A 19,819-nucleotide genomic window follows, 5' to 3' on the forward strand; every position below is an offset into this window, starting at 1 on the left:
ATGATGTTCAAAACAGGAAAAAGTTTGTACCCAAAGATTACCCCCCCCCCCGCTTTGGCTTCTTCCAAGATGGGCTGACCTACTTTTTCTAATCTCAATGTTCCAGCAAAGGATGAAAATTTCTTTGGCTGAACAATCGGTACCTTTTTCCTGACAAGGGACATGACTCCGATCCTGGTAAGAACATGCTGACGAGACAGCCCCTCGCGAGGGACTCCATCGGCAAAGGTCTCTGCTCCATCTGCCCCCGGCTCACATAAATGTCTCATGAACAGAGACACGTAGGCCCTGAGGAACACAAATATTTCTATAAGGTTACCAGCACAACCTCACATTTTCAAACCTCTACTAACGACTAGTGAGGTAGCAATGACCTTGTTTCAGACATGCACTCCTTTCCTGTCATCTTAACATCATTCAAGAATGCACACCCTGATCGCAGAAATCTCACTGTTTCGAGGTGATACACTCTGAACTCAAACATGTTTCCGCTGCAGGCTCACTAAATGACATGACATTTTGGAGAATTCCCTAAATAACAACATCATGAGAAAAAACTTAGTGTGAGACGCCCATTTTCAGTCAGTGTATCACACTCTCACTCTGCCCAAACTACTCTCCTGACAGTATCAAAGCTTCTTCTTTAGGAAAAGACGATTATATACGTTTCACAGGCTTTTTATTACACACTGGACACGGTCCGAACACCACAGCGAGTGCTTAAGATGTTTGTTGCTGGAAGCACATATAGACCCTACCTTTCATGCCAGATTTGCCTTATTCACCATGTTGTACATTTTTACATCTATTAGAAAGTGAAACTACACAGATGACACTGTGTACTAGACAGGTGAACTGTTACACTACATCAGCATGTAAGCTACAGGTTAATATTTTCTGATCTGTTTAATGAAGCTTAGTAAAATGGGTATCCATAACTACATATAGGATGTGTCAACTCTAATTATTAAAGTAACTATCAATACATAGCAGACAGCTTAAGTAAAGGCTGATGCAGTGTAGTGAGTCGCTTTGTGTGCTGTCACCTCTGGCTCATTATGTCAGTGTTGTGGGGATATTTGAATAGGTAAAACATAATGCCATCACTTCAACTGACTGATTGAGAACGAGGTCAAAGTAATAGGTTTGCCAATAGTGTTATTTGCTGCAATAGCAGCAACAGGAGTGACATGTTATAATTTGCAGGCATAAAATTTGAGAGTTTTAACAACCTGTGGGCATTTTCTTTCCCACTGCTCCAATTTAAAGTGAAATTGGCAAGGCCGACCTTTACCAACTTGATATGAGCGATCTGGAGCATTGCCATGGGCTAGCAAACAGTGTAAACAGTTGATGAAAGAGCCAAGAGCTGCCACTTAATATAATGACAGGCCCCTCTCGAGAAAAAATTGCACTGTGTGAAAACAAAATTACAGCTGATTCAAATAACGCTACTTGTGTCATAGTTGAAGAATGAATAATATTAGGGCTTCACCTGAACTCGCGCTCACTCTTCCCTCTCAGGTCCCTAACCAGCCAGTGAGAGTTGAAAGCATCCTGAGGGGGCATGCCCCAGCGCATGATGGCATTAAGGAAGGCTTTCCTCTGACGAGCGTTGAACCCAAGGACCTTGAAATGATGATAATGAGAAAACAGAGTAATAGAGAGGTTTTAGATAAAGAGGTTATGAATTCAAAAAGTCAGAAAGAAGCAGTAGAAAGACATAAGAAGTATTCCCTTTTATATTAAAACAGTTCTAAATTATACTTGTGGATATGTGTTTTATAATGTAATAACAGGGTGAGAATTTATTGATCCTGATTTCTCATTTTACAGAGAAGCACATGATCAGCTGCAGAGCAGTGATGCTTCCTGACATGCTGCTCAAAAATGTAAAATTTTCTTCAAATAAGGAAATATTCTAAATTGACTGATTACAAAATGATCTGGTAAGACAAACAATTAAAGTAAGCCAATACACTTGAAGATATGTGAGGACTTCCTGGAATTCATACCTCGATACTGCCTCCAACCCGAGCCAGTAAGGGTGGAAGAGGTTTGTCTTTCTCACTCTTGAGCTGCCGACGTGATTGTCTGCGTCCTCCTACGTAGAACAAAATAAAGTCCATTATCAGAAAGATGGGCACATGTAGGGACATGTATAATGACAGAAATAATACAGTAAGAATCTGTTTTGTTTATATTCAAATGTGGCTTATCGTGGTTTTTGCTGCCTACCTTCAGGCCTCTCCTCGAAATCTTCGTCCTCGTCCTCGGACCCCACGGAGTACTCCGACTGATTGTCTGAAAGATCATCCTGCCATTCTGAGCCACACATCAAAGAGAAACAGTACATTGCGTTCGCTTCTGTTGGTGGCCACCTGAGGGCGCCATGGCACTGCAGATTACTACAGACCACTACAGTCGGGCATGCACATACTGTACCACTTCAGGCCTCTGGAAGTGAAGTGAGGGTTGGCAACTATGGCAGACAATCACTTTAACTTTGAGTGTACTCTAAGCTACACTGAGCTTTAAAGTCTTTATTCACTCTTAAATAAAAGTTCAACTGCAGGACAACTACAATCGACAGGATGCTGAGCATGCAGAATTACTCCAAAAAGGAGTGCTTTGACACCCATTGATAAAACTACATAAATGCATGAGGTACAAGTGAGCTTTAGGGCAGTATAATGAATTCTGTCGCCAATAGCTCTTTTAAAGAGTTACAATGAAGAGGATACACCCAAATGATCCCATTTTGAGATAATGCCACACTCTTGTCTCTCTAATAAAACTCGGCAGACATGCTGCTGTTGATAGGGAGGTTCTGTGTGTCTCTTGAGCCTACCTTGGTCTTCCTGGGTCGTATCGTTGTAGTTGACCTGCTTTCGGATGCGTTTGCCTTTGCCCAGATTTCGCGCCAGATCTTCCTGCTGCTGCTCATAGTGGTGGCGAAGGAGTTTTTCCCAGTAGTCCGGATCCACGTTCTCCTCTTGCTTAATGATCTCTCGCTCTACCTCCTCCTGAATAATAGCACATTAGGACACATGCGTAAGTATCTCTAAAACAAGGCCTATTTTAAACATGTTGAAGGTAGCGTATTGAGCAAAATAATTGAACTGTGATATAAATGAGATCTACAGTCTGCTGGTGAACTCTTCTTTTTGTGTGTGCGACCCCAATTATCATGATGTCACATGATGTGAACACGGTTAAAATCTCACCTCTCCATCTTCTTCTTTCACCACATACTGAGCCACCTTGAAGGAGCTCAGGTACTCATTCATATTCTGTATCTCTGTGTCTTCAGTGGCATCCTGGCTGCGGTCCAGCAGCTTTGAGATAGCATCATCGTCGTAGTGAATCACACTGCCCTCCTCACCATCTTTGTTATCACCTGGTAATGAGAGGCTTTTACTTAATAACGAGTGGAGGCGCTTTTGAGCAGAGAAAAAGTGTGTAAGCTTAGAAATGCTGATAGAAATCTATACAAATAGGTTTCTAGCATAGGAATATCTTTGACTCGGCAAACCCCAATAAAAATGGGTACGCTTTTGTTCAACCCTCATAACAGAAACATACGTCAGCATACACATAGACAGACCCATTGTTCGTGCTGCTTCCATTTCATCTTTAAAAAGCTCCTCAGTTCCAAACTTTAGGATGTCATCCAGTTCTTGTTTGGACATGGAGCCCATTTTGGAGCCCAGGCCAGGGCGCACCACCAGGTGTGTCAGCATCATTTTCCTTTTGGCCACTTGGGTGATTCGCTCCTCCACTGAGCCTCGAGTCACAAACCGGTAGATCATCACTTTCTTGTTTTGGCCTATACGGTGCGCTCTGCTAAATGCCTGTAACAAAGAGGAAGATACAAGGCATGACACTGGAGTGAAGAGGTGAAATTAAAGAGATGATTTTTTACTTGAGAATTAAAGCTCAACTTGTTACAAATTACAAATAAATACATAATAATAATAATTAAACATTTAAATAAGAATCTATCTCATATTCTATGTGGAGTCCGTACTTGGATGTCATTGTGAGGATTCCAGTCAGAGTCGTAGATGATGACAGTATCTGCGCTCGCCAGGTTGATGCCAAGGCCTCCAGCTCGTGTTGAAAGCAAGAAGCAGAACTGCTGCGCGCCTGGTGCTGTGACATAAAACAGAGCAGCGAGTTGCTTTGTGTTTAAGAGTGTGTCAGTAAGTGAAAGCCAGACTGAGACAAATGTGCAAGTGCACAAAAAAAAAAAACCCCCTCACCATTGAAGCGGTCAATGGCTTCCTGCCTTAGACCTCCAGTAATTCCCCCATCAATACGTTCATATTTATAACCCTCAAACTCAAGAAAGTCCTCGAGCAGATCCAGCATCTTTGTCATCTGTAAACACAATGTTGGACCTTACAGCTAAAAAACCTGAAATTGTCTTTGATGTCATTCATCACATAAAACTGCCATCGCACAGAAATGGCTAAAATATAGACGAACTCTGGCACATACATTTATTTGAGTGTTACCTGAGAGAAAATGAGAACTCTGTGTCCTTCATCTTTGAGCTTTTTTAGCATTTTCTGAAGCAGCGTCAGTTTTCCTGAGGACTTCACCAGTAGGTTGCCATCATAAGAACCATTGGGTAAAACAGGAGCCTCCTTCAAGATAAAACAATCAATGCCAGGATGGAGATTAGCTCGAGAATCATTGCTTTCTACAGTATCTCTGAATAACATGCTAAACCGAACTCAGAAAAAGGGGCAGTTTTCTAGTTTTCTGTGTTGGTTGATATAAGTAATCCTTAGCATCTTAAAGAGATACTCTGTACTCTGAAATAAAACAAATAAAGTAAATCTGCATTACCACAGCGGCCACAGGGAACAGGTAAGGGTGGTTGCAGCACTTTTTCAGGTCCATCATAATGTTGAGCAGGGACACCTGGTTCCCTCCACCTTTGGAGTTCAAAGCCTCGAAGTTTCGTGTCAAGATAAACTTGTAATATTTCCTGCAGGTCAGAGGTCAGACAGAATCAGGAGAAGAAATGAAAATCACAATCAATTATTTTCCCATGCTTCCTTCAAAATGGTTATGCTTATTTTTTTTCAGGCTTACTTCTGCATGGGGCTAAGCTCCACTCTGACAATCAGCTCTGTCTTTGCAGGCATATTCTTGAAGACATCAGCTTTCAGCCTCCTGAGCATGTGAGGTCCCAGCAGGTCGTGGAGCTTCTTGATCTGATCCTCTTTAGAGATATCAGCAAACTCCTCCAGGAAGCCTTCCAGGTTACTGCAGGTCACATGGAGACGAATTACACAATGAAATGAAATTATATTAAAGAAAGCCTATTTCTTGATTTAAATGTATTTTATTTAAAACAAGAGATCTATCTATTTTTGCTCCAGTACAATGCGCTGACTTAGAACTGCTTGAAAATGGATGCAGATAGTTTGATTCATCACAAAATGTAAAAGTGTTTTGGTCAGTTAGCTGTGCCTGTGACATTGGAAATGTGGAACATTTGTCATTCTGGAGTTTAAAATGGACAAGACTCATTACTGGGCTGAACTTATAAGATAATAAGGAGACTCAGTCATAAAATCTATACCAATTTACCTGAGCTGCACAGAAACTGAGTCTATATGGGCAAAAAAATATTAGATGATGGTGAATTTTCATTGGCTTTAGAAGACTATTAAAAAAGACTTAAAAATCAGTTTATACAGAATTATTTATTATGAAGTTATTTACATTTACTTTATACCTGTTTTTATTTTTTATTGTTCATAACATTATATATCATAATTTAATGCATGAAATCCATGAAAAAAAATAAAAGGTAGGAAATTATATACGATAGAAAAGAGACAGTACATACTTGAAGCGCTCTGGGGTGAGGAAGTTAAGGAGGTGGAACAGCTCTTCTAGGTTGTTTTGAAGAGGAGTTCCAGTGAGCAGCAGCTTGTAGTAGATCTTATACCCATTGAGAATTCTGAAAAACTGAGCATGAGACATTGTGCAAGACGATGAAAGGCAATGCCATACGCAGAGATATACACTCTCCTCTCAAAATTACTTCATCATCCTGCTCATGCATTTTTCTTTTTCTGTTAAAAGGATGCTGTTTCTGCTTCCAAAGCATATGATAGGATATATCTCAGTGCAGGCGGTGCAGTTTTACCTTTGATTGGTTGTTTTTCAGTCTGTGGGCTTCATCTACCACCAGACAGGCCCAGGTGACAGAGCTCAGAATGGCTTGATCTATAGTAATCAGCTCATAAGATGTCAGCAGCACATGGAACTTGATAGGAGTGTCTTTCTGCAAGGGAGCAGATCGCATGATAGATACGATGATTTAGTATGTGCTGCATGTAATAGGCATAAAATGAATTAAAAACAAAGTAAAATCATCCTTTATTTCATGCTGGTACAATTCCAACCACCTTACCTGCGGATTCAAAAAGCATGCACTTGAAAAACAGTATTTTGACTGGGGTTTGGTGAGAAAAACATGGATGAGCATGAGGTACACTACCTTCATACGGAACACCTTTCGCCCTGATTTTACTGCACTGTCTTCAAAGGTGAACTCGTTCTCCCTGATGATTGCCCTGCTGTCTTTGTCTCCAGTGTAAGTCACCACATAGAAATCTGGAGCCCACATCTCAAATTCTCTCTCCCAGTTAATGATAGTGGAAAGGGGTGCGCTCACCAAGAAAGGTCCTTTGGAATGACCCTGACAGAGACCGGAGACATGAGGTTACTTCACCATAAAATACATCACATGAAGAAGAACTCAGTTTATCATTTTACTTTTTACGCACAATATTATTAGCTCTAAGTTTATATTCCCATTTATATTACTAACAGGTGCTTTATGAATTACACTCACAGAACCAAAATGTGATCTATGCAATGCAATATGGAAATGATAAAAGAGGACAGCCTTTCAGTCTTACCTCCTTATACAGCGAGTAGAGAAACACTATTGTCTGCACCGTTTTTCCCAGGCCCATTTCATCAGCCAGGATCGTATCTGTGCCCTGAGCCCAAGAGAACCTCAACCAGTTCAGGCCTTCCAGCTGGTACGGGTGTAGCGTTCCCCCAGTGGCATTAATGTACCATGGCTGGTGCTCAAACTTGATGGTGGGCTGATAATAGAAAAAGGAGGCAGTATCTTGTATGAGTCTTTCAATGCTTTTTTATTTTTTTACTTTGGCGCTCATTTTCAGTCCAGATCTTGTAGTTTTTGAACAACTTAATATCAACCTATGAATCATTTAAGCATAAAAAAACATTAGCATAAACATAAGAAAACTTAGCAAAGGACAAATCTGAAATTTTATCTTTATGGGCTTCATTACAAGCAATCTGTCACAAAAACACATAATTTGCCTTTGAAAAAATGAACAGTTGGACAAAACAAGACGCGGGAGGCCTAAAAAACTACCAACAGCAGATGAACAGTATCTAAAAGTCATGTCCTTATGAAATGTGAAAAAATCCAGGAAAACGAGATAAGATCTGAGAGATGCATCTGGTGCTTCACCATGTAAAACATGGTGAAAACTCTATTATAATTGCAGAACAGTACCATAAGATTTTGATCCAACATGCAATGCCATTTTAAAGCACTCTCAGTGCAGTAAAAGCATACCCGAATAGAAAAACACAAAATGGAAAACTATCAGTTATGGATTGGTCTCCCCAAAGCCTGGATTTCAACCCTACTGAAACAGTGTCGGATCCTCTTGACAGAGAATTGAACAGAACACAGTCAACATCCAAAGAAGAGCTTTGAATGTCCTTCAAGAGGCCTGGAGAACTATCCCTGAATTATACTTAAAGAAATTATATGAAGGATTGCCCAAGAGAGTTCAGGCTGTCCGGAAGAATGAAGGTGTTCATATCAAGCTCATTAGAATGGTACAAACTCTGGTTTTGACTTCTATTCTTTATATCCATGTAGCCCATATTTCATAGCACCTATTTACCATTTTCCAAACAAAATGCAAAGAAATGAGGGGTGACTCATACTTTTTCACAGTACTGTATATGTGCAGTTAAAATATAGAATCCAAGATGATCAGCCACGATAAATTGTAGCTTTAGATCGACAGCATTACTTTTGAAATGTTTGCTGCAAAAACCTGCTGCAGGCGAACACAGTTCAGTTGGCAGAAGTGGACCCAAATATCCAAACTTACATCTATGATTGGAGCATCAGGAGGGACTTCTCTTTTTGGATGGTCCTCTTTTAGTTTCTTGCCTTTCCTCACCACAAGGGGGCGCTGATCCTCTCCTAAAATTTGCTCTCTGAGAAAAAGGAAAAAAAAATAATGAAGCAACAATTTCATGTGACAACAAATGACTCTAACGGTTGTCACAGACAGAGGGCGAGGATGAAGGGAAACAGCGGCAGATGTAGGCATATGCTTTTGTTTACTTTTGTGTGCAGGGGATTTCTGTGTTCTCGCTGTCATCCTCACACCGTGACAAACCTACTTGAAAAAGGTACAAAATACAGTTAACTAACCTGTGATCCCAGTAAGAAGGTTTATGACTTTCATAATCTGGGATGTCAAAATCATCCACCTCCCAGGTGCACTGGTCGTAGGGCAGGTCTCTCCACTTGATCAAGTAGTGCACGTCACCATCTTTATCAAAACTACAAAGCAGAAAACAGCTGCAGGTTTTAGAAAGTGTATCATACTGATCATTAAACAGACACTGAAAAACAACTTGACATGAGACCGCCATATGGAAGATAATCATTTAGCTTTAGCTATAATCATTTATAAGCAACAAAATAGAAAAAATATTCTAATTATTTCAAAAAGTAAGAAAATCTAAAGACCAATAACCTCATTTGTCTATGTGGTGATGAATAACATCCATCCAAAGAGAAATATGGGTGAGAGAGTAAAAGCAAGATGGCAACTAGTACAAATTAATTCAGAGCAGTAGCTTTGTTATAATAATTTCAGGTCTATAAAATTTATTGTATTTTAAATACATCCTGAAAATCCTGATCTGAGAGTCTGTGTGAGCAGCCACCTATGATTGAGTATCCGGTGGATAACCATCCACTCTGGTTTAATGCCATAACGGTAGAAGCGCTCCTCCATCGCAGCATACTGGGGATCTTTGCTCTTCCTCTTCTCACTGTTGAGCTCCTCCTCTCCGGAGCCGTAGTCATATGGCGGGGGCTCGTCCATGTCGTTCTTACGCTGATAGTTCCGGTACATGACCGTGTGGTACAGCTCCAACTGCACAACCAGCAACAAAGCAAAACTATTGGTTTTGTAAGTTTCCTTCAAGCACCTCCTTGAGCGAAGGAGGTACAAAAATGCATTATATTATTTTTCATCTATAACAATGAAACTGATTTAATTAGTTACAAAAAACCCAGACTGATATTAATAAAGAAAAAGTTCCTGTAAAATAAATTAGGTACTGTGTCGAGCATTTGACGGAAAACTTCTCCATGAAAAACTGAAAAATAGATTGCTCTAAAAACAAAATAGCTAAAGGACATTGCGTTTTTCTAATATTATATTAAAAAGTAATAGATCGTCCAGTAAAATCCTCTCTTGGCTCCTTCGGTTTGTTCTATATTTAACAAAGAGAACACTTTGGCCAAGAAGAGCAGAAATGTTAATTTGAGACTGGACTGACTTCTGGCATCTCACCTGCAGTTCGCTGACCCAGGAGCAGTGCCAGTACGAAAGGCCAGCCCACTTAACAAAGAACTCCCTCTCTGGGCGGCCCTTGAGCGGGGGCTTGGTGAGCGGATCTGTTGGCTTGCCATCAGGTCCTGTAGGTGGTTCGGCTGGCAGCGGAGCTTCTCCCCACGTCCAGTGCAGAATCTTTTGTACTTTTCCTTTGAGGGGAGGGCACTGCAAGGAAAAAGTAAGGTTCTGTCACACACTCAGCTCTTCTTAGCTTCTGACTAAGTAACAATAATGAGTTTCTGTAAAAATATGAAAGTCTTTGACAAGCATTCACCCTCCTAAACGAGACATATTTCACATTAACATCAACAAGCTAATATGGCTGAAACTGCTGTAGGTGTGCACACTTATCAAAGTGAAAGAGGTCACTTTGGCCCCTTATTTGCTGTGGCTTTCTAACAATATATATTTATGCTTTATTCAATTATGTATCAGTGACAGCGCTCTATAATTAACATCAACATGATGTAAATGTGTCACATTTGTACTCCCCGGGCAGCATGACGTTAAACATCAAAGAGAAAAGACTGAAAAACAAAATAATTTGAACTGAATCACCCAAGAAAATGTTAAACTAAATATCATTGTGCACATATACAATTGTGGTCAGAGGGTTACTTACACTCATCATGGAGATGAATGTCACACTAATTTTGGGCTTTTAATGATTTTTTGAACTGCTCTTTTTCCAGGATGAATGATGAATGAATTGATAGCATATTGACTTTAAAACAATAAGATTTTGGTGCACAAGTTTGTATTTATTTTCAATTTTCTCTAATGCACACAGGGTCAAAAGTACACATACATATACAACATACACTCACTTAAAGCTTTTCATTAGTGGTGCTAAAGGCTCTACAATGTCTTTTATTTTGACCAGGCCTGGTAGTTCTCTCTTTGCCAGCATAGAAAAGGATTTGTTTAACAACACTCAGACCAATACGAAAGTCCAAGGAACTTGGTGAAGCTCTAACAAGGAAAACTGTAGATTTATACAATTTAGGAAGATCTCTTGAAGCCATTTCTAAAAAAAAACCAAACCCCTGCAGATTCCAAGATCATCTGTTCAAACAATGAATCGAGTTTTACATCACTATGGATTTAGAAGGTGCTGAACAAAACCAACACCTTCAAGCTGGACTGAAATGCCTCCTAGAGAAAGTTTTATGGTCAGAGAATCAACAATTTGGCAAGCTGACCACAATGGCAGTGTTTAGAGGCTTAAAGGTGAGACTTTCAAATCTAAGATTATTGTACCAGCTATAAAGTTATTAAAAAGGTGGACTAAGTTCAAGAACTTGAATACAGTGGAGTACTCCAACAAGACAGTTATCCCAAACAAACATAAAAACTGTTTTTTGAAATGGATATAGTGGGTTAAGATTAAACTTCTGGAATGGGCTTCCTAAAACACAGATCTCAAAACTATTGAAAATGTGTGAAGCAGGCTTAAAAACTGGATACTTTCAAGGAAACCAACTAATTAACTTTACCAATTCTGCCAAGAAGAGTTGTCAAATATCCAGCCAGAATTATGCCTTAAGTTTGTTTATGACTACCAAAAGTGTCCTGTCAAGATGCATCTTGCTAAGAAAAGTTTCTCCACATATTATTGAGAGTATATGGATATATTAGAAACTACAAGAACACTTTGGCACTGTGTGGATTATAGTAAATCTAAAATAAATCAAACTTGTGCACTCAGTTCTTGTTTAAAATCATTAAGAGTGTCTGCTGTACAACCATTTATGCTGGGGAAAAAAACAGTTCAGAAATCCTGAAAATCCCCAAAGTACCATTCATGGCATTCATGTCCATCATGAGTGTATGTAAAATGTCCAGTTGTTCTGACTACAACATTTTCATGAACCTAAGCCTAATTATTAGCCCTTTTAAACTACAGCAAAACAATATCAAATTCTACTGAGATGAGCTTACCATACAGCGCGGACATAACCACTCCCCATTTGGTATCTCGGGAAGCGGCGGGTTGAGGCAGTGGATATGGTAGGATGATGGGCAGGTATCACAACACAGCAGCTCTCCTCCATCTTTACAAACTCTGCAAAACTCCATGTGGTCATCCTCTTCCTCACCTGGAGCCTCCTCCTCATCTTCATCTTCATCTTTGGCCTCCCACTGGATTCCCTCCTTCTCCTGAAGGACACAGTTGATGTGGGCATGTTAGGGAGTAAAACAAAGCATCCATATTCAATTTAACTCTAACTATGTCAATGTTTCAGACATAGTTAGAGATATTTGCAGAAAGTAAAGTAAAGATAACAAACATTGTGAACACTGAAATTCCAGTTGTTCTTAATTGCGTGATTTCTTGGCTGTTTTCAGGTTCTGATATCTAATCCTGAAAAAGCACAGTTTGTTTGCAGTTTATACACAAAACCTATTCACAAAGTCAAAGATTCCTCTTAATAGTCACACAACCTACAGTCTTTAAATGCTAATCACAAACACTGTTGCACGTCAAGGCAGAAATCAACTAACATCATAAGAATAAAAAGCCATTAAAAATAAAATAATAATAATGATCACAGAAAAAATAACCTGAATGACCCCTGTCAGCATTAATTGTCTAATATCTGAGGTAATGAAGGATTTTAAGTATCTGTTTGTTCTACACTGGGTACAAAGTAACAGCGACCTGAGAGCAACTTCCTGAACTCAGATGGCAAAACATGCTCAGGATGGATAATAATGTTTTTTGCCTTATTTAACACCTGATTTCCTCACAGTGAGCACAAATCTCTCTGCCTGATCCCTGTGATTTCAGAGCAGGTGTTAACAATACTTCTGAGGGAGTTTCAATCCTTAATAGATGAAAAACCTGACCAGCAAGAAGATGTGTCAGACTTCCTAAAAATTAATACTAAAAATTGCATACAGTTTTTTATTAACATGGAAAGAGTTCAGCCTCGTTAACAAACGTATTCTCTGTTAACCCCGTTTTATTGACTCCGTATTCACATCACACTTGAGCTGATGGTTAAAGACTGTGCCAACAGTTCAGGCTGTTACATTGTATAGCCCTGGACTAGTTGCATCCAAGATATCACCAAAAATAACTCTCATGAATCCAACTTGGGCAGTCACCACCTTACAAAATGTGTCAGTCTGCCCAAACTAATGTACTTACACAGTGTGGACAGCTCCATTTTCCCTCTGGGGCCTTCTCCAGCTCAGGGTCCAGACAGACCAGGTGGTAAGCTCTGGGACAGGTGTCGCACAGGATGATCTCTCCACCCTGCTGGCAAACCTCACAGTAGTCTTGGTGGTCTGTCTCATAGCCATCACCGTCCTCCTCTGGAGAAGGTTACAGAATATTTAAATATGGGCAGTTCCCTCATATAGAGAGTCACATGGATATGAATGCATAGATTTAAAAAAGATAATTAGAATCCTCTATATAAAAAAAACTCTTAATGAGTATAAGCACACTAGCTGCTGTGGAAGACCATCTGCCTTTAGAAAGCATTCCCAGAATAAATAAAGCTTAAAAAAATACATTTTAATTTACTCATTACCCAAAATCAAACAGTCTGGTTCTGAGGGATTTCAATGGGATTTTAGAGGGAAAAACACACCGCAGAGCATGGCAAGAGTAGACAGTAAACATACTTTTCCTTTTTTTCCGCCCACGTCGGGCCTTTTTCTTGGTGGCGGCCCCCGAGGTATCAGAAAGCACAGAGGCACTGTGGATGCTGATGTCATCAAAGTCCGACTCCTCCAGGAAGTCCTCCTCACTCTAGAAAAGCAAACACAGAAACTAAGGAGCGCAGAACTACAGAAAGAATTAAGATAAATCAACTTTCACAATAAGTGCTGCAAACAGGCCGGTGGCTTTGATGTCATTCAAAGCATGGACTGAAAAAACTGAGAAATGAGCTGAGGGAAAGGGGTTCTGCAAGACATACCGAGGATGCTTTCTTCTTCTTCCCACTTTGGCCCGACTTTGATTTGGTCTTCTTCGGCTTGGGCTTCTTCTTCACTTCTTTCACAGTCTTACTTCTCTTTCTAACTCCTGGTCCTGGCACACACAGAGTCAGTCATGAGATCTGTTAATCAGATGGCATTCTTGCTATCGTTTCTTAAAAATGATCTCGCTTTTTATTAGGTCTTACCCTTTCCCTCTTTGGTTTTGGCTTTTTTGATCGGCCCCAGCTGAGAGCTCAGCTGGCTGCTGCTGACAGACGTTGGCTGTGCCACAGTAACCGTTTCCACTGCAGCAGCCACAGCGGCGGCCACAGCGGTGGCAGATGCACCTTTGAACGGGTTGTTGGCACTGAACTCTCGCCACTTGGCCCCTAACACTGTCATCATCTTTGACATGGGAATCTTCGGGTTCTTCTTGGCAATGAGAGGCCTGAATCAAACCAGGGGGAGATGAAACAACAATGGCAGCTTTATTATGTCACACTTCATTCCTGTTAATAGAAGCTCTACTTCCCACAGCACTGGAGGGAACTGGGTCTTGATTTGCTGACACTCCACTGCCCCTTAAGTTTTATTCTCCCTGCTTTGCTGTGTGCATGTCATGTTTGCGATTTGTCAGGCAACAGCTTGAGGTTTGGCACGCTGGCCTGTGAAAGATAGTGGGTCAGAGCACCGAGTCCCAGAGCCTCCTGGCTGTCACAGGCATCCAGTAAGCAGCTGACTACACACAGGGGGCACTGCAGGAGCTCATGCTCCACTTTGTCAGAGCAGAAGCTTAGCCGAGCCAGACAGCCCCAGGTGAGACAGACTCTTTATACCAACAGCCGAGCTTTCTAGCTCAAACAAAAAGAGCAGTGTTTGCTCGTCACAACACAGTCTAGTCTCACAGTGGAGTTTTGCTGGAAGACTCTCAGAGAATGACTTTGACAGTCCAGAGAAACTGAGGCAAAACAAAGCACTTTAGCACAATGAAAGATCATCCAGACAAAATTAGATGCTTGCCTGAGGAACTGGCTGAAAGCCTTGTAGTTGGTAATGGTTTTATAGTCATCCTCAGTGAAGCCATACTGAACATCTTCAAGACCCCATTCGTGCATCAGCTGGCTCGATGATTTAGGCTCCTAGGGGTGTACAGATAACAGATCAACGCACATATGTTAATGATGTTTAATACATGAAATGTGAAGATTAAAGTTATTTTAATCTTTTACCCTTCCACATCCAAAAAAAAGGATCACACGCCATGTTTTCAAGGTTTCGGTATATTTTCAGACACTATTTCTTTCAAAGCAAGCCTATAATAATGATAACTATGCTAAAAAGTTAAACACCTTCCCTGACTTCATCTACCATTAGTCAATTGAGACTTAATATTAAACTTAGTCTTGGCATCATTACGTTTTTTCATTATCGTCAGATTATTGTATAAAGAAATGAATGGTCACTTATTTTGACAAATGTGATTTTTACACATGCATTACCCCCCGAACTTCTCTAGAGATTAGCTGACAAAGGTGAGAGAAATGCAAATGTCCGTTACAAACGGATCAGACTCTAAACGCTCTTTAACCTGCCGGTTCCCTCCATTTGCACATGTGAGAACAGCAGGTAATTGTCCAGCGAATTCACAGTCCAGCTCCCCGCACATTTCACCCAGGCAGCTCACTGACCTTAACCAAGTGGAGTTAAAGCATGGAGAACAGGGCTGGCCTTGTGCTGTGTGATAACAACTTTGGACAATTTCTGTCAGCATCATGAACCTACACTTACTTTCATGTTACCATCATCATCATCATCGTCGTCATCCTCTTCATCTCTCTTCTTCTTTCTGGGCTTTTTCTCTTTCTTCTCCTTAGGTTTCTTCTTCTTCTTCTTGGTGGGACCGTACATGCTGCTCTCACTTTCAGAGCCGATTTCCGGACGTTCCCGTTCCTCCTCCACCTCTGAAGTCTCTTCCAGGTCACTGTCAAGTCGTGCCTGAATTGCTCCCTGGAGGATTTTGAGAAGGTAAAAAAAACATTACATATACACCAACAACCAAATAACCAAGCCCAGCATATTGTTTAATTGTGCAAAGGTTAACATGTCACTCATTAAAATCTTTCTCAGTCTCAATCTGGCATCTTTACAGGCTGAAAGTATATTTTAGTACATTTGGATTTATATTTTTACTAAGTGAAAATGTTGTCTAAGCTATTTCTTTGATGTAGTGTAGAGCTTCTGCCAAGCAGCTATTTTTATAAATGTAAACAAGTAGAATCTGGCTTTGAATCTCGCTTCAGCTCTACCTAAGGGCGTGAGTGTGACTGACTAAAGCTGCCATCAAAGCCAGATTCCTGAGACACAACTAGATTCCAGGTTTGGATTTTACAAACAGCAGGACAAAAGAAATCTAGGAGCAATCTTCTGAGACCCAATTTATATCTAGCGATAAAAAGGTGGGGATAATTAAAATACTAAACTTGATAGAGCAAATAAGCATGACATTAATTTTGCCAGGGTGAGGGATTAGAGCTCCCACAGAGGCCACCCACTCTAAAAACATATGCTGTGAATGCACTTTAAAGCAGTTTAGATAAAAGCTTCTACTTGATGGCATTTGCATAAATTAAATTACATCACTCGAAAGTGTCGCTGCCTTGCTAATATGATAACTCTTCTGCCTGTGATGAAATATTTAAATTAGTACAAGCAAGCAGTGACTTGATGAAGAGTCAAGGCGGATGCATGGTCACCTTTTAAATGTGCTTTTAAACGAAACGAAAACCCAGAAAAAGAGGTACCCAAGCCAATCAGAGCTCAGAGTTAATCTGTAGCCTGAGTTGCATCCTGCTGGTTTAATATGAGACATCTGGAAGGCTGTATGGATTTAACAGTTAACAGGTGTTGTTTGTGTGACCAAGAATGCTGCATATGAACAAATTCTAGCTAGTGGTTGCTCACAATAGTATGTGCGCATGAGTAAGCGAGAGGGGGAAAGTGTGTGCTGTTTCTCTCATCATGCACATGCCACCTAATTATTTGTGTGTTTGAATGTGGTAGGCCTGTGGAAGTATGCATATGCATTTCCATTTGTGCCCCTGTCTCTGACTGGGCACGTTCCTGTGAGAGAGCATTTTTGTGTGTTTGTAGACATGTTTTTCTTTTTTTTGTGTGTGTGTGTGTGTGTGTGTGTGTGTGGGTGCGCTCATTCTTTGTGAGTGCTTTCCTTTTTTTAAAAAAAAATCGCTATTTTTGTGAGAGTTCCTTTTCGCGCGTGTTTATGCATATGTAAAACATGACTGTATGTGTGAGTGAACTTGTGTGTGCACATGCAGTGGAGCAAAATTAGAGCACAGCAGCTTTGTGCTCTGCTCGCTGCCTGTTGCTCAGCAGGCCTGTGTGGCTCCATGGAGAGACTTGCAGGCGTTTCGCTCTGTAGCGCAGTGGAAAGGCTCACGTTGCCGCAGCGCCCGCCAACCCTACCAGCAGCCTGGCTGTGTTGCCATGGTGACCAAATTTGAGCAGTGTCTGGCTCTCTCTAACTCTCTCTCGTTCTCTCTCTCTCTCTCCTCCTCTTACTTTCTCTCCTTTACATCTCATAGCTCTCCTCTCTCACCCCTCCACCCCATTATTTTCTCTCTCACTCTATCTCTTAACTTCTCCCCCTTTCTCTTTCCTCTCTCACTCTTTCTTTCTATCCTGCCACTCACTCCCCCACCCCCCACACACACACTCTATCACAGCAGCAGCCAATGGAACAGCGCCATCCAATCAGACACGTTTGCATAACGAGCTTGTTATGCAGAGGCCTGTGGTTGCAGAGCCAGTGCTCCAGCACCCGTCTAGACAAATCTCATTTATGCATAAGAAGAAGAAGGAGGGAGAGAGAGAGAGAGAGAGAGAAAGAAAGAAGGAGAGAGAGAGTAAATTGAAGATTGTGGATGGGGGATGGGGTGGAGATGGAGGAGCAAAAAGCAAAGAAGCAGAACCACTATTGAGAGCAACTGCAAAGACAAGGTGAAACTGTGCAACAGTCTCTTGGTGGCCCTGAGTTCAATGTTAAACACATATCATAAAAGCAAAGGACACAACAGCACAGCAGCAAAGATGGTGTCTGTTCTTTCAGAGGAAAGAAAATCAGATAAGTGCTGATAACCTAATCAAATTAGATGCTTTCCCATAATGGCTCTGCCTTAGGGAGATTGGAGCGGATGCCACAGAAAATATCAAATGAGCGAAGAAGTGGATGTTCAATAAAATGTAGTGCAACAGGAAAAAAAGGAAAACTGCTCTAAGAATTTATTTTATGGTTTCTAAACAACGGCCTCTCCTTTTCTCCAGAAATCAGAAACAGCTCTTTGTTGACTCACAATCCCAGAGAGGATATAGAAGTTATAAAAACAAGACAGAAGCTCATCTCAAACTGACTGTATTTCAGCGAAATGTGAATGCTACAAGAACCAGCTACATGGGGGGGTTTTATTGTGGCCAAAATGCAGCAGTTTCCTCTGCTGCTAAAATGAATTGTTCTTCATAAACCCAGAATTCACTGATTTAACAGATATTTTAAAAGCCCATTAAATATCCTGTCATACCTACACAGCTTCTTTGTTTAACTGCAGACTGAAGAAGACAAGCAAACGCAGCGCACCTCTCTGTGGCTATCATTACTCCCGCCAGTAGCTGTGAACTCAGACTGGGATGTGCTACTGACAGTCTCTGACCCCAATTGACTTTTGGCCCCTATCTGACACCAGCCTTTGGGGAGTGACTGGAAGTGAATTACAGGAGCAATGGTTTCTCAATGGGAGGGGAAAAAAGACACAAATACAGCAAGGTGGGGAGCAAGAAAGCAAGACCGAAAGAAAGCAGCAGCATCATAATCAAAGCAAAGTGAGGTGATGCATGTGGGAGACAGGAGGAGAGGGAAGAAAAGGAGAATACAGAGCAGTGTCTGTAAGTTAGGGAAAGGAGAGTGTCACGGGGAGCCCCCCGCTTCATTAGCTCAGTGAGACCCAGAGCTTAGTGTTTACCACAAGCAGCCAAAGGGCCGAGTGGCAGCATGGCCAGCCAAACTCCTCACGGTACTCCTGGCATCTCCAGTCAGCGGAGGGGAACATCCTGGCTATGTCACTGACACGGTTACAGCTCGCCAACATGAGCGGGGAGATCACTGGGAATACAGCGAATTCCTGTAATTACTGAATAATAAATATTTCTTTTAGCCTCTGGGCTTTTGAAGAAATTTGAAGAAACAAAACTTTTCCAGAAGTTAAAGAGCTGACTTCACAAAAATGCTGACTTTATTTGTAGGATGGCCCTTCAAGCTGCAGATCATGAAGTAACGGTGGATCAAATGCATTGTTTTGTAGTGCAAACAGGGTCATTCATAGACTTATTAGCCCAAAGATAATCATCATCCAAATTTCAGCACTTTTAACCACAAGGTCACTGTATGAATAAAACTGGATCTCTAACCTAAAACTGCTTGTTTCAATACACTCTGCTTGTTTTTTCCCCACTATACCATTAGAAAGCTTATTTACACTTCTTTTGATGGATGCAAATTTGTAAAAAGAAAACTGTTTCTACATAAAATGGCTGAAAACTGGGTAAAAATATGTATTTTAACAACTCCAGAATGACGCACTGCATCTCAGTTTTTTTACTATATTTTTGGTGCTTTAAATACTACAAAATAAAATGTATTTTTCGCCATTATATTCAAGAGAAAGGAAACATGTCTAGAGCCAATATCTACAGAATTGGGCGGCTCATACAAATGAATAAATAGCACTAGAGGCCTGATGAAAAATATGCAAATTTGAGTTTGTGGCGAACCAACTCTTTAATAATAAATTGAAAATTAAATAATTAATAATTTATAAACAGTGTCTCCTCAGAAAATGGAACTCAAATAATATAAAGTACAGTACTGATGGTAGCATCCATCCATTTTCTTAAAATCTTGCCTAGAGTCTGACTAATGAGGGTACACTCTGCACAGGTAACCAGTCAATCACAGTGGTAACGCAGCAAAACAGATAATCACACACTCTTGCATGCCTATGACCCATTTAGAATCATCTATTGACCTAACAATCACTTTGATATGAGGAACCCGGCATACCTGAATGAAACCCATTCAAACACAGAAAGCG

The 19,819-nt window shown here is 40.8% G+C and overlaps 1 protein-coding gene across 2 annotated transcripts in view; it reads right to left on the reverse strand.

Annotated features, from left to right (window-relative positions):
- chd5 (chromodomain helicase DNA binding protein 5) overlaps nucleotides 1-19,819 on the reverse strand; it is a 37,631-nt gene that overhangs the window by 9,770 nt on the left and 8,042 nt on the right. The window contains exons 3-29 of one of the 2 annotated variants that reach the window (XM_013272859.3): nucleotides 15,447-15,665; nucleotides 14,679-14,797; nucleotides 13,865-14,106; nucleotides 13,658-13,770; nucleotides 13,362-13,488; nucleotides 12,880-13,046; nucleotides 11,667-11,885; nucleotides 9,684-9,890; nucleotides 9,049-9,260; nucleotides 8,528-8,659; nucleotides 8,199-8,307; nucleotides 6,951-7,142; nucleotides 6,527-6,727; nucleotides 6,173-6,310; nucleotides 5,870-5,991; nucleotides 5,107-5,280; nucleotides 4,858-4,999; nucleotides 4,521-4,652; nucleotides 4,266-4,383; nucleotides 4,031-4,155; nucleotides 3,608-3,854; nucleotides 3,228-3,400; nucleotides 2,852-3,026; nucleotides 2,239-2,325; nucleotides 2,016-2,104; nucleotides 1,496-1,629; nucleotides 144-288 (exon numbers count right to left, since the gene is read on the reverse strand). In XM_013272859.3, the coding sequence (XP_013128313.1) occupies nucleotides 144-288; nucleotides 1,496-1,629; nucleotides 2,016-2,104; nucleotides 2,239-2,325; nucleotides 2,852-3,026; nucleotides 3,228-3,400; nucleotides 3,608-3,854; nucleotides 4,031-4,155; nucleotides 4,266-4,383; nucleotides 4,521-4,652; nucleotides 4,858-4,999; nucleotides 5,107-5,280; nucleotides 5,870-5,991; nucleotides 6,173-6,310; nucleotides 6,527-6,727; nucleotides 6,951-7,142; nucleotides 8,199-8,307; nucleotides 8,528-8,659; nucleotides 9,049-9,260; nucleotides 9,684-9,890; nucleotides 11,667-11,885; nucleotides 12,880-13,046; nucleotides 13,362-13,488; nucleotides 13,658-13,770; nucleotides 13,865-14,106; nucleotides 14,679-14,797; nucleotides 15,447-15,665 (4,260 nt within the window). The remainder of the gene's footprint in view (nucleotides 1-143; nucleotides 289-1,495; nucleotides 1,630-2,015; nucleotides 2,105-2,238; nucleotides 2,326-2,851; nucleotides 3,027-3,227; nucleotides 3,401-3,607; nucleotides 3,855-4,030; nucleotides 4,156-4,265; nucleotides 4,384-4,520; nucleotides 4,653-4,857; nucleotides 5,000-5,106; nucleotides 5,281-5,869; nucleotides 5,992-6,172; nucleotides 6,311-6,526; nucleotides 6,728-6,950; nucleotides 7,143-8,198; nucleotides 8,308-8,527; nucleotides 8,660-9,048; nucleotides 9,261-9,683; nucleotides 9,891-11,666; nucleotides 11,886-12,879; nucleotides 13,047-13,361; nucleotides 13,489-13,657; nucleotides 13,771-13,864; nucleotides 14,107-14,678; nucleotides 14,798-15,446; nucleotides 15,666-19,819) is intronic. The other variant, XM_019359104.2, reaches the window with a different exon arrangement.

Source organism: Oreochromis niloticus, linkage group LG5 (assembly GCF_001858045.2).
Source record: "Oreochromis niloticus isolate F11D_XX linkage group LG5, O_niloticus_UMD_NMBU, whole genome shotgun sequence".
NCBI classification, from domain to species: Eukaryota; Metazoa; Chordata; class Actinopteri; order Cichliformes; family Cichlidae; genus Oreochromis; species Oreochromis niloticus.